Consider the following 13,790-nt stretch of genomic DNA (forward strand, 5'->3'; position numbering starts at 1 on the left):
CTCCTAAAGTAATTACTCTCTATTGTATCACCCTCTCTGTCTCCTTCAGAGTACGTCTCAAAATCAGAACTTCTTATTTTACTTATTTAATTATTTGTTGTTGATATGGTTCGGCTCTGTCCCCACCCAAATCTCATCTTAAATTGTAGCTTCCATAATTCCCACATGTTGTGGGAGGGACCTGGTGGAAGATAATTTAATCTTGGGGGCGGTTTCTCCCATACTGTTCTTGTGGTAATTAATAAGTCTCATGATAAGGAGAACCCCTTTCCCTTGGTTCTCATTTCCTCTTTGCCTGACACCATGTAAGACGTGGCTTTCACCTTTTACCATGATGTGAGGCCTCCCCAGCCACATGGAACTGTGAGTCTATTAAGTCTCCTTTTCATTATAAATTATGCAGTCTCAGGTATATCTTTAGCAACAACATGAAAACAGAAGAATACAGTTGTCTATGCTAGTCACTGGATTGTTATCTCCATGAAGGTGAAGACTTTTTGTCTTGCTCACCCCATAATCCCAGGTTCTCTTATAGTGCCAACTGTATGTAAAGCACTCAGTTATATTTCCTTAATTAATTAGTCAGATGCCAAAGCTTTAAGTACTCTAAGTGTATACTCAGAAACTCTAAGGTAAGGTTTATTGGATTTGCCCAGGCCCTTTTCACTAGCTTACAGGGGACCACCCAAATGTTCTTCTGGAAAATTTCGGTTTTTACTGGGGCAATGTGGCTCTCTCAGTTCATAATAAAAGATGTGCAGCTTCTCGTTTCTCATATACTGTTTCAAATTTAAGGGAAATAGTGTTCTGCCTACTTTGTATTTCTTTTAAATTGATTAAGCTAACTCCGTGAATAATCTACCACAACATATATTAATTTTTTTTGAAAAAATTTCATACTTATATGATATGTACATCCTCTCAATTTAGGTGTAATAAGTAATGCTGAGTAAAACTATTGAACAAAGTTCAAATTGGTGGAGCATCTTTTGTCATCCAATGCTGTGTGTGTGTTTATGTATGTGAGTGAGGGGTCAATTTTCTTTTAATTTTTTGTATTCCCAAAAAGCTAAGGACTGGTCGATCATGCCTTAAAAATACTAGCTTAAGGCAACACGTTCTGTAAAAATATATATATTCATTTGGAAAAAAAATGACTATTATACATTTTTTATCTTATTTGTCTTTTCTTTAGAATTTCTCTATTAAAAGATGGAGGACTCAAAATAGCCAATGTGACTAAAGCTGATGCTGGAACTTATACCTGCGTGGCAGAAAACCAGTTTGGGAAAGCAAATGGTACAACACATTTGGTTGTTACAGGTAGGTCCATTTCTTAAATATTGCTTTACATACGGATTCACTATAAGATATATTATTATGATGAAATTAACTATGTTTTTCACAATATTCAGTACACTATGAAGGTAGAACCTGTATTTGCACTTATGTTATTTTTAACAGGTGAAAGTCAAGGGAACAATATTTCCTTAGCACAGCACAATGTGCACCAGGGAACACATTACTTACTGTGCTGGGATGATAGGCAATAAGAGTTACAAATAGCGTATGTCGATGATCTCATTCTATTTTATTTTTAAATAAAATTCTATTATTTAAAATAGGTCTTCAGGTCTTTTGGATACACTTTGTCTTTTTCATTATAGTTGATTTCTTCCTGGAGATGCTCAAGTCCAGGAAATAACAGGATATAAATAAGAATTGCTTAAAGTTGTGGATATATTTTGTTCATTTATCCATTCATGAAAAATTGGAGCACCTACTCTGCCAGTTGCTTGGGCTGTATCCTTGAGCACATTATCATTAATACTGTCCTCATGAATCTTACCTTCTATAAAAGGAGAAAGAAAATAACAGTAGGAATAAAAAAGAAGAAAATTATTAGAAGGCAAAAATTGTAAACAAGAAAGAGGCACACGGTGGCAGAGGTAAGTTAGAGCATTAGCAACAGGTTGATCAGAATAAACCTCACTGAGAAGGAGATATTTGGACAAAGATTTCATGGAGTTGAATGTGTCAATTAACAGATTTCTAAGTGATAATTATGCAAGCAGTTTGTAGACCTTCTGAGGAATTTATTTCAGTTGGATTGAAAAGTGGAGCAGCTGCAAGGTTTTGAGCAGAGAGATTCATGATGTGAAATACCTTTTGATACATCAGCAGGAGGGTTATGAGGACCTTGGTGAGGACAGGGGAGTTGGGAAGACCAAAGCCTGGCTAGACTGAGTTAAAGAGGGAATTGACTAGCGTAATTGTAAACAATATGCATAAATGACTCTTTTGAAAACTTTTCATCCAACGTAGTGCAAAGTAATGTGGAGTAGCAGTGGGAAAATGGGGTCAAGAGAATTTTAACTCATGATAGACAAATGGAAGGTAGGTGGTGACGACAGAGAGAAAGAAATGTGCATGTGGACATTTGCGTTGGGGAAAAACAGACATTAATTAACATTTTAACATAGTACCCCTCCTGTTTGTACCAATTCTAGCATATATCTTTCAAATCCAGGCTACCATTAAATGTCTGTTCAGATTTTGATGATAATGTTAATTTCTAGTCAAAGTTGGTGAAAACACAGTATTTTCTATTTCTACCCCTACATTTCAAAACACAATAAAACTAAGTTGAAATTGATTTTATTAATAATAATATAACTGTTGTTTACACATGACTTTAATTTTTAAACTTACGTGTCCTACAAGTTCAAATATCCTAATTTCTTTAATAAGAATTCGTAGATCCAGTGAAATGTAGCTCTGCATCAAAATGGCTATTTTAATGTTGAATACTTTTAATTATATAGATGTATGTATATTTATGTATATGCATCTACAGACATACAGAGTATAAGTCAGATGAACAGTCTGCCTGTGCAAATGTCTTTTATCACAATAAAATGCTGTTTTTCTGAAAAATTATTTCCCCAATAGAACCAACGAGAATAACTTTGGCCCCATCTAACATGGATGTTTCTGTTGGTGAAAGCGTCATCTTGCCCTGCCAGGTACAACATGACCCACTGTTAGATATCATCTTTACCTGGTATTTCAATGGGGCCCTTGCAGATTTTAAGAAAGACGGATCTCACTTTGAGAAAGTTGGTGGGGTAAGTTGTGGCACTTTCCTCATACTTTTCATATTGCACGTGTCTCTGACACATTGCCTCTAAAAATTATCTGACATATAGATGATGCTCTAGAAATGTTTTCTAAATAAGTGGTTTTGGTTGAGTGGTTCTCAATTCTATTTTGATGTAATTTTATTTTTGTAATTACCAGAAATTGAGCACTTTTACTTCAATGTATAATTACAATTAAAATTAATGTGTGTTGTATTTATAGTAAATGTTACTTTTCATTACTGTTGTTGTTGTTGTTGTTGTTGTTGTTAGTATCCTATGGAAAGGAAGATTTTCTTTTACAGGTTTTTTTTTCAGCATGACACATATGTGTTGAATTGGGAGAAAGCTGCACTTACTAAGTGTCTCCTCCGGGTGCTTGATCCCAATTAGTGTGTCGGGCCAGGGTGCATCATCACCGTTAATCCTCACAATTCCACCAGATATTAGCAGTAAGATGCTTCATTGTACAGGTGCACAAACTGAGGATTGGAAGTTTATTAACTTGGCCAGTCACTCAGCTAGTTAGTGGTGGAACTTCAAGCCCGGTGTGTTTCCACAACACAAATGCTTTCTAATGTTTCCATTCTGTCTCCTCTTTTGTGATGATTCCACATTAGAAAGAATTACAGATTTTAAGGAAAAATTGTCCCTTTGAGGAGAATGGTCAAGAAGTGGCTTCATCCTGGTGAGCCACCCAGACTAATGGTAAGCCTCACAGCATGTTTATGAATCTGGAATGACAAACCTAGCTTCCCTTGTGGGACTGTTTGCACTGACTCAAGGACACCTTCATTCTTTTGGTAAAGAGGTCCACGGTGGACAGTCAAGTCTGGTTTTGTCATTATGGACTTCACATACAGGCCTCAGTAAAGCAGAAAGCCACATGATGGTCAACTCAACTGTGTTCATTTGACAAAGACTTCTTATTAAATGTATGTATTTGTATACATCGGCATGTTAATATATTAAAATTATATGCAACTTAAAAGAATGGTGTTTTGAGTTGAATTGTGTCCTCCCAAAAATATATTCTTAATGTCCAATACCTCATAATGTGAACTGATTTGGAAATTGCCTTATTGTAGAAGCCATTAGTTAAATTAAGATGAGGTCATCCTGGATTAAAATGAGCCCTTATTCAGTATAACTGGTGTCCTTATAATAAGAAGGCCATTTGGATATAGACACACAAAGAGGAGAATGCCATGTGAAGCACAGACACAGAGGAGAGATAGACCAATTAGGATGAAGGCCCAGAACGGAGGTGAGGTGTGCTGCCACAAGCCAAGGAATGCCTGGGGCCATGAGAAGCTGGAAGAGGCAAGGAAGAGTTTCCCCTTAGAGATTTTGCAGGGAACCTGGCTCTGCCAACACCTTGATTTCAGACTTGCAGCCGTCAGAACTGTGAGAGGATAAATTTCTGTTGTTTTAAGGCACCGAGTTTTTGGTACTTCGTTACGGCAACCTTAGGAAGCCAGTGCAGAAAAAAGAAAGTTTTTAAAAGGAAAAGGGAAATTGAGACGTTTAGATACCTAGCCATAATTAAGTATAATTTTAGTACCTCTTCTATTTTCTAGCATCCATTTATTCCATTTTGGAATTACTACTTCTCTAATTGTTCTGACTGATTCACGACTTTTGAGAACTTCACCAATTACTAAAATCTTTTAGCTTTACTTTTACGATTGTTGTAAATGTCTATTTATTTTTAAATTGTCACTGCTTTTTTCTGTCATGATAGCAAAAGGCATACGCCATATTCTGAGCTAGCTCTCTACTCCATACTCAGACTGTCTTACAATTTAACAATTTCTTCTTCCCTTGGCCTCAAGAAGAAGCCTAAAATGTTACTTTCATAAAGACTCCTTACCCAATCTTGGAAAGGCTTCTCTAATCCAGCTCTTCTGCTTCTTTTAATTATTGAAGAATTCCATTTGAAACATTAGTCACCTTTGCCATTATAATGAAGTTAATTATGTTTGTGATTGATTTCTCAGCTGGATTGTGAGCTGTTGATAATAGTCTATCCAATACAGTTCCTCTGTGTTAGCTAATGCTGAATAAATGTGTAATGAAAGACTGAAAAATCCAAAGTAGTTTGATTGGTAATATGCATCAGTTACAAAGAAACACTAAGACTGAGCCAGATTGCAGCCATCTTTCAGAAAAGCTTGGAGTTAAAAACATTCGAGTTTATAATGTAATTTAACTATCTTGATTTACATAGCACTGATAGATTTTACAGAAGGAATAAAGTCATCTCTGTACAAGTCAGGTGTCTGAAACATGAAATTTCATAAATTGATGCTATCACTTGCCAATTCTGTTCTTTCTCTAACATGCTAGTTCATGGCCTATGAATTTTTTATTGACTTGTGCCATTAGTAACTTAATATTCTCCCATCAGTATAAAACAGTAAGCCATACAAGATGACATTACCCTTAAGCACAGGCAATTAAGTAAATCGGTTTTCTGTTGCATGAGAAGGGAATCATGTAACAAGTCTTGTCCTCTGATTGTGTATTCATTGCAGCATGCACATTAATACAAAGATAGTCTGCTTGTCTTTTTCCCCAGTGGGTTCATAGATATATCCCCTGTTTCCAACAGCAGCAAAATGTGAACAAGGAGGCTGGTAAGTAGGAAAGTTGCCTAGAAAGGTGGATAGTAAAAGCCATGTTTTAAAAAGAGGTTAGGGGTAGTTCAGATTATAGAAAATGCAACTCATAGCTTTGAACTGAATCAACCAATTATTGGGACTATGCTAAGTAGTCAACACCCATTCATTTATTTTAAAAAAACACATGCCTTTTGGAAAAAATCCATAAGCTCAGAAAGCTCCAGTAATTTAAACCAGATCTACTGTATAGATCTGAAATTATGCCAAAGGAGCACGATGACACCAGTCACAGATTTTTGCACAATTGGAATAATATATTCAGAAAAGCTTTATGAAACTAAGTGTCTAAAACAAATTGGCACATCACAAAGGAGGAGTAGGGGTCCAAACACAGATTTCAGTCCATGATCATGGGACGAATCAAAAAGTCGTATCATTAAATCAGCAGGAAAAGACTTCCACAGAAGTTCCTGTTTGCCAAAAAAAAGCTCAATCATAGCCACAATGTGGTGTCGTTACGGAAGCGGCAGATTTGTATTCAGATACACAACAGTCCTAGGTGCTATTGTCCGCTGGTTGATGCCCATGGGTGAGTCACGTAATTTTTTTGTCTTATTTTCTGATCTCTTTTCACATCAGTTTTTAGTACAGTCACATGTTACTTAACAATGGGGATACATTCTGAGAAATGCATTGTTAGACAATTCCTTCCTTATATGGACATCACAGGGTGCACTTACCTAATAATACAGCCTACTACACACCCGGGCTATGTGGTATAGCCTATTCCTCCTGCCCTGCAAACTTGCACAACATGCCATTGCCCTCAATGCTGTGGGCGATTTAACAGAATGGCAAGTATTTGTGTATCTAAACATTGAAACAGTACAGTAAAAATGCGGTATAAAGGATTCTCAAAAAGGCACACCTGTATAAGGCACTCACTGTGAGTGGAGTTTGCAGGACTGGAAGTTGCTATGAGTGTCAGTGAGTGAGTGGTGAGAGAAGGTGAAGGCTAGGACATTGCTGTACACTACTGTAAACATTAGAAACACTGTACACTTAGGGTACATGCAATTTATAAGAAGTATTTTCTTTCTTCAATAATAAATCAACTGTAGCTTACCATAACTTTTTAACTTTATAAACTTTTGACTTTTTTAGACTTTTTGACTGTTTTGTCATGAACACCTAGCTTAAAACACACATTGTACAGCTATACAAAAATATTTTCTTTATATCCTTATTCAATAAGGGTAAGCTTTTTTTCTGCTTTTAATTTTTTTTTTCGTTTTAAATAAATGAATACACAAAGGCACAGGTTAGCCTAGGCCTATGCAGGGTCAGGATCATCAATATCACTGTCTTGTGCCTCCACATCATGTCTCACTGGAAGGTCTGCAGGGGCAATAACATGCATCGAGCTGTCATCTCGTAGGACAGCAATGCCTTCTTCTGGAATTCCTCCTGAAGGACCTATATGAGACTGTTTTATAGTTAACTTTTTTTTTAATTTGTAGAAAGAGTACACTATAGAATCACAATATAAAGTATGGTATAGTCAGTGGTATAATCTATTAACATGGTCATTTATCATAATTATCAAGTACTATGTACTGTACATAATTGTGTGTGTTAGACTACTATATGACAGGCAGCACAGCAGGTTTGTTTACCTCAGCAGCATCACAAATGCATCAGTAAGGCATTGTGCTATGATATTATGATGGCTGCAGTGTCACTAGGCAATAGAAACTTTTTACGTCCATTATAATCTTTTTTTTTTTTTTTTTTTTTTTTTTTTTTTTTGAGACAGGGTCTCACTCTATCACCCAAGCTGGAGTGCAGTGGCATGATCTTGACTCACTGCAACCTCCGCCTCCTGAGTTCAAATGATTCTCCAGCCTCAGCCTCCCTAGTAGCTGGGACTACAGGCATGCGCCACGGTGTCTGGCTACTTTTTCTATTTTTAGTAGAGATGGCATTTCTCCATGTTGGCCAGGCTGGTCTTAAACTCCTGACCTCAGGTGATCCGCCCGTCTTGGCCTCCCAAAGTGCTGGGATTACAGGCATGAGGCACCAGGCCCAGCCAGCTCCATTATAATCTTATGGGACCACTGTCATATATATGGTCCATCCTTGACCAAAAGTCATTATGTGGCACATAACTATATTTAACCCATTGCCTCCTGCCATGAAATCTCTTCCTGGAACACAGTTTTCTCTCTTTTTTCCCCTGTTTCTGGATATCTTCATATATGATGGTATGAATGTAAATAAGAATGTATACATTCATGTATACACTTTTATTTCACATATGCCGAATCACAAGAAGAGATACAGGCTTAACTATATGTTTATGGTAGTGTTCTATCATACCTATATTTAAGCAGTGAATTTTACTACATTATTTACCCCTCTATAACATCTTTGTTTCTTTACTTTTAAACAAAGCTTAGCTTCCAGGGATAGGAAAAGGGAGGTAGTATTCCAAAGTTCAAGAGAAACCAAAGAACACTGTTGACTGGTATGTGAAGACCTAGGGCCTGGTAATTTAAGTATAATTTTACAAATGTTGAGGGATAATTTTGACTTGCTCAGTAAGCTAACTTTTGGACTTACATGCATTATATGCTAGAGGCTCCCTACAGATAAAAACTTTTGGACCTAAACACACTAGTTCACCCTATATTGTAAGAATGTTTAAATATATGTGCTTTGATAAACCCTATGTGGTGCATTTACTTTAGAAATAAAGAATGTCTAGAGCCAAGGTGTACAGCTTTACCAACACTTTGTGGAATTGGATCTATGATGAATTAGAATGTTTGTGGATAAAAGTCACTGGAAGCAATAAGAACTTGAGCAGTGACAACCAATCTGCCATTCATTTAAATGGCCCACTTCAATATGATTTATTTCCCACAAGCCACAATTTCACTCTAGTTACAGCAGCTGCTCATGAGCTTGAGATTTAATGTATTTTTCAGCTCTCAGTGGTAGAAAATAATATCTTTGAAATTGATCCTTTGTGTGATAATACAAGTGGCCACTTTGACTTGATTTATTTCATAAAATTATTTGTGTGTGAAGACTAAAAGTTTGAAAACAGCAGCTCTTTATAACTATGTAAACGATTTTTATGTAAAGAAAAGCACTCATTCCCCAAACAACTTCTGGTAGTATTCTGAGTTTTTAAGCATATCCCCATTGGACTGTATTACACATTTTGTATCTTGTCCAAATTCAGAGCATCAGCTGACTTGAAATAATTATTAAGAGAATATACCCAGAAACAAATTCACAAAAATGGGGATCAGACCAGAGGAATTATTATTTATCTTGAACTCCTATCTTTGAAGCATGACTCCTCCCATAATGTTATTTGCTGGTGAAGAAACAAGAATTCCCCAATTCCAGCTGGAAAAAGGGGCAATGCACAAAACTGTTGATGTGTAGGTATTTGCCTGACTCGTCATTTTACTCAATCAGGCAAATAAAGGCTCAGTTCCTGCTTAAAGTGCGATTGATGTCCCAGGGCTGTAATTATCAAGTACAATATTTATGAAGATGAATGGTCCAAAGCCATCCCCAGTGGAAATCCTGTAAGGTAGACTTAAATTTACAAGAATAAGTCAAAGCAAGCAACATGTGACTTCTTGTACTAAAGCCCATAAAAGCAGCAGAGTTAAAACAAACCAAGGCTATAAATGAAGTGACATAAAGGAAAATATATGCAAATATTTATTATGTAAATATAACAGAAGGAGAATGCAACAAATGTTAATTTCCAACAAAGAATAATTCGTAACAAATCTTAAAAGCAAAAAGGATAAGTTTATTTTGGAAAATTTCTTTTACCATGAAAATATAGTAATACCTCAAATAATGTATGATTAAAACATATCAGGTCGAGAAGAAAGATCTAGTAAGAAATAAAACTGTGTAGACTTTGAGAGCTCTTCTTTCAACTATCAGTAGATCAATTTGCTAAAAATAGACAAAGATTATTTTGTTACTGTAATTAATTGAAGTAACAGAAACATACTAAAAAATAGTCCTACAGATAGAAAATACACACACCTTTTTTTTCTTTCCACAGCTTTGCAAAATTTGGCTAATAAAATAACAAAACATAAAGGAGAAAGAACAAATAAAATTCATATAATATCAAAAGCAAACTGATAATCTACAGAATATACCAATGAAGAATAAAGAGAAAAGAAAACTAAAATTAGACATTAGAAAAGAATATAAAATATAAAAAAGAATGTAAAACACAAAGGATTCCATATTCAGGTCATGTATATGAAATTCCAATTAAATGGACCATTTCTGCAGAAATATAAATTATCAAAATTTAAATTTAATTAATTTAAAATAAAAATGAAATTAAAATTATCTACTTAGGTAGATTAATTATTATGAAAACTTGCAAATCAGTTTTCCACCTCCTCCAATAATAAAGATTTTAGGGCTACATTTTACTGGTAATTTTTGATTTTCAAATTTTAAGAAAACAGATAAATGTTCTGTGTTATGTAAACTATTTGATAACATTGAAAGTGTGAAATATTTTTAATTTATTTTGTAAGTCTAGCATATTCCTATGAACAAAACCTACCAAGAGAGTAAATACTTAGTAAATACAAGCCGATTTCATGAATATAGTAAGAAAACTTAAGGGAAATTTTAGCTAACCAGATTGAACATTATATTCAAAGATTAACCCTGCCAGGCGCAATGGCTCACGCCTGTAATCCAGGCATTTTGGCAGGCCGAGGCAGGTGGATCACCTGACGTCAGGAGTTCGAGACCAGCCTGGCCAACATGGTGAAAACCTGTCTCTACTAAAAATACAAAAATTAGCCAGGTGTGGTGACACATGCCTGTAATCGCAGTTATTCAGGAGGCTGAGCCAGGAGAATGACTTGAACTTGAGAGACAGAGTTGCAGTGAGTTGAGATTGTGCCATTGTACTCCAGCCTGGGCAACAAGAGAGAAACTCTCTCTCTCAAAAAAAAAGAAAAAAAAGAAAGATTAACCCTTCATAAGCTACTATAGTATATCCCAGGAAATGTACATACATCATATCAATAGATCTCATAAAACAAACCACAGTATTCTCAATTGATACTAAGATGACATTCAATAAAAATAATGACCAGTTACTGACTTTTAACTTCATTTTAAAATAGGAACAGAAACGTACTTCTTCCACATCCCAAAAGTGTCTTTAAAGGAAAAATACCAGAAATATTTTTATTTAAATCATCAACAAGATGAGACTACACACAAATACCATTTGGACATGCTTGGGTCAATGCAATAAAGTATGAAACAAATAAAAGGTGACTTTGAAAATAAGGAAACAAGCATTCATTCAGGACAAAATCGTGTCAGGGCTACTCAAAACCCAATAGTATCAACTCTAACTTTTTTTTGAATTAATCGCTTCAGTCAACTGCTTGGATACCAGGTAAATTGCAAAAAATAATAGCTTCCTTAAAGCTAGATAAGAGGCTATTCATAGCTTTCTTGCAACTAGTTTTCTATAGCACTGTGAAGTGAATATAGTAATAATTTATTGTATGTTTTCAAATAGCTAGAATACAGGATTTTGAATGTTCCCAACACAAATAAATGCTTTGAGGTGATAGATGTGCTAATTATTCTATATATCATATACATATATCTAAATATTACATTGTAATGCATAAATATGTACAATTATCGTGTACCTACTTAAAATGCATATTACAAATTTTTAAGTAATAGTTTTCCTTTGTATCAACAATAACCAATAAGAAAATATAACAGGACGAAACCTCCCTGAAAAGATAGATAAATTCATGTTAATAATTTGCACAAGAAGTATGTGAGGCCTACATAAAAGCACCTACAATACTTTCTAAATGTGGCCAGAGATAGAAAGAGAGATATAATGACAGACAGAGAGGGGGAAAGAAACATGAAATATTCAATATTTCTAGATGAAATGAAACAGACATACATTACAAGGTTTTAATTTGTCCCAGGTTTTTCCAAAACTTTAAAATACTACCAATCAGATCTCAGTTTAAATAATTCTGAGAGTACTTAGAGTAAGAAATCAAGTAGGGATAAAAATAGTTAATAGCATTTTGAAAGACAAGAGTGATGATGCCTCCTCATTAATTTCCAGAGAATAATCTGGGGGTATTTGCTTAGGTAGGAAATTACTAGAGCAGGTTGGTGTGACACACATATAGTTTCATCATTCCAAAATCTGAAACAGCATGTTAGCATTTGAAACCTATGCCTTTCTTTTATATACCGTTGATCTTTATCTCTGTCTCAGTTACGTCATCTGCAAAATTGAGATGTTGATCATACTTTCTTTAGAGGTATTTGTAAAGTGCCAAGGACAACAGAAGTTAGCTCTTGTGGGTCATTACTACTGCCAGCAGTAGTGGTAGTATTATTTCTAAATTGTTCCCCAGGAAAGCTGCAGCTATTTTTGTTCCCATCAGTACTAGTAAAGGGGCCCTGCTTCCCCATATTGTTTTCCGCACATGAATTTTCCTTCATTTTCTTTAATTTTGACAACAGATGGCTGAGACCCCATATCTCATTACCACCAACTTCTCATTTGTCAGATTAATGAGATTGAAAATCTCTCCATTTGCTTATTAGGAATTTGGATACTGAGGAAAGATTGGGAATTATAACTGACTCCTCCACATCAAGAAAATTGGGAGTTAATACTGACTCTTGTGAAATACAATATTACTTCTGCAGAGAAGAGCAAGGAAAGCTACCTTTTATTTCCATCTAGAGAGATTCACAACAAAACCTAGTTGCCTTGGATTATTTTATAGGATATTAATTTAAAAGAAAATCTAGCATAGAGTAACATTCAAAAGTTATAAAACAAAATGAAAACTGCTTCAAGACAACTCTCAGCTAGATAAAATTTTTTTTTGGCCAAAGACAAAGTAATGAAATTTACATGTGCATGTCAGATTTTGTTTTTATTTTTAGTAGACACGCAACAATTGTACATATTTATGGGGGTCAAACTGATATTTCAATACATGTATTAATGTGCATGTATCAGATTGTTACCTCCTTCGTGTGTCCTTTGAAGAGAATTCTTTGGGGCACAGCAGGAAATCTCACTTACACACAAATTCCCAATGTATATACTAATTGTTTTCTCTCACAGTATAGGCTCCATCTTTCACAGAGGGCAAATTTTATGTCACTTTTCTGTTAACTTTGTCTGTTGCATCATTCATAAAATATATTTTTTCATTTTCAAGTAATCAAACAAGTCTATCTTCTTCGGCTAAGAGTTTTCATTAGTTTTCTTGGCTCAAGTGGGATATAAAGTTGGCAGAATTTGAGGAGAGACAGAAGATTTTAGAACCAATGTTCATAAGGGTTACAGAAGACTATTTTGGGATGTTAGAGAGGTTATGCCTCTGGGAGAGGAACTTGGAAAGAAATACAGATATTTAAAGAAAACTTCTGGCAGATTTTGCTGCAAACTTCATCGTGTTTACCACAAGCCTTCAATAAAATTGTATCACTTGACAATTCTTAGAACAGTTGGATTTGCCCAAGCGTGGTGGCTCAGCCTGTAATCCCAGCACTTTGTAATCCCAACCAGCCTGGCCATCATGGCAAAACTTATCTCTACTAAAGATTCAAAAATTAGCTGGGCAAGGTGGCACACGCCTGTAGTCCCAGCTACTCAGGAGGCTGAGGCAGGAGAATTGCTTGAACCCAGGAGGCAGAGGTTGCAGTGAGCGGAGATTGCGCCACTGCATTCCAGACTGCGTGACAGAGCAAAACTCTGTAGAAAGAGAGAGAGAGAGAGAGAGAGAGAGAGAGAGAGAGAAGAAGAAGAAGAAGGAGGAGGAGGGGGAGGAGGAGGAGGAGGAGGAGAGGAAGGCAGGCAGGCAGGCAGGCAGGCAGGAAGGAAGGAAGGAAGGAAGGAAGGAAGGAAGGAAGGAAGGGAAAAGAGAAAGAAAGAAAGAGA

The 13,790-nt window shown here is 35.6% G+C and overlaps 1 protein-coding gene across 1 annotated transcript in view; it reads left to right on the forward strand.

Annotated features, from left to right (window-relative positions):
* CNTN3 (contactin 3) overlaps window positions 1-13,790 on the forward strand; it is a 340,350-nt gene that overhangs the window by 268,706 nt on the left and 57,854 nt on the right. Inside the window, exons 12-13 of the mRNA XM_017864604.1 lie at window positions 1,196-1,323; window positions 2,953-3,128. Coding sequence (XP_017720093.1) covers window positions 1,196-1,323; window positions 2,953-3,128 — 304 coding nt within the window. The remainder of the gene's footprint in view (window positions 1-1,195; window positions 1,324-2,952; window positions 3,129-13,790) is intronic.

Source organism: Rhinopithecus bieti, unplaced genomic scaffold (assembly GCF_001698545.2).
Source record: "Rhinopithecus bieti isolate Rb0 unplaced genomic scaffold, ASM169854v2 scaffold_76550, whole genome shotgun sequence".
Lineage (NCBI taxonomy): Eukaryota > Metazoa > Chordata > Mammalia > Primates > Cercopithecidae > Rhinopithecus > Rhinopithecus bieti.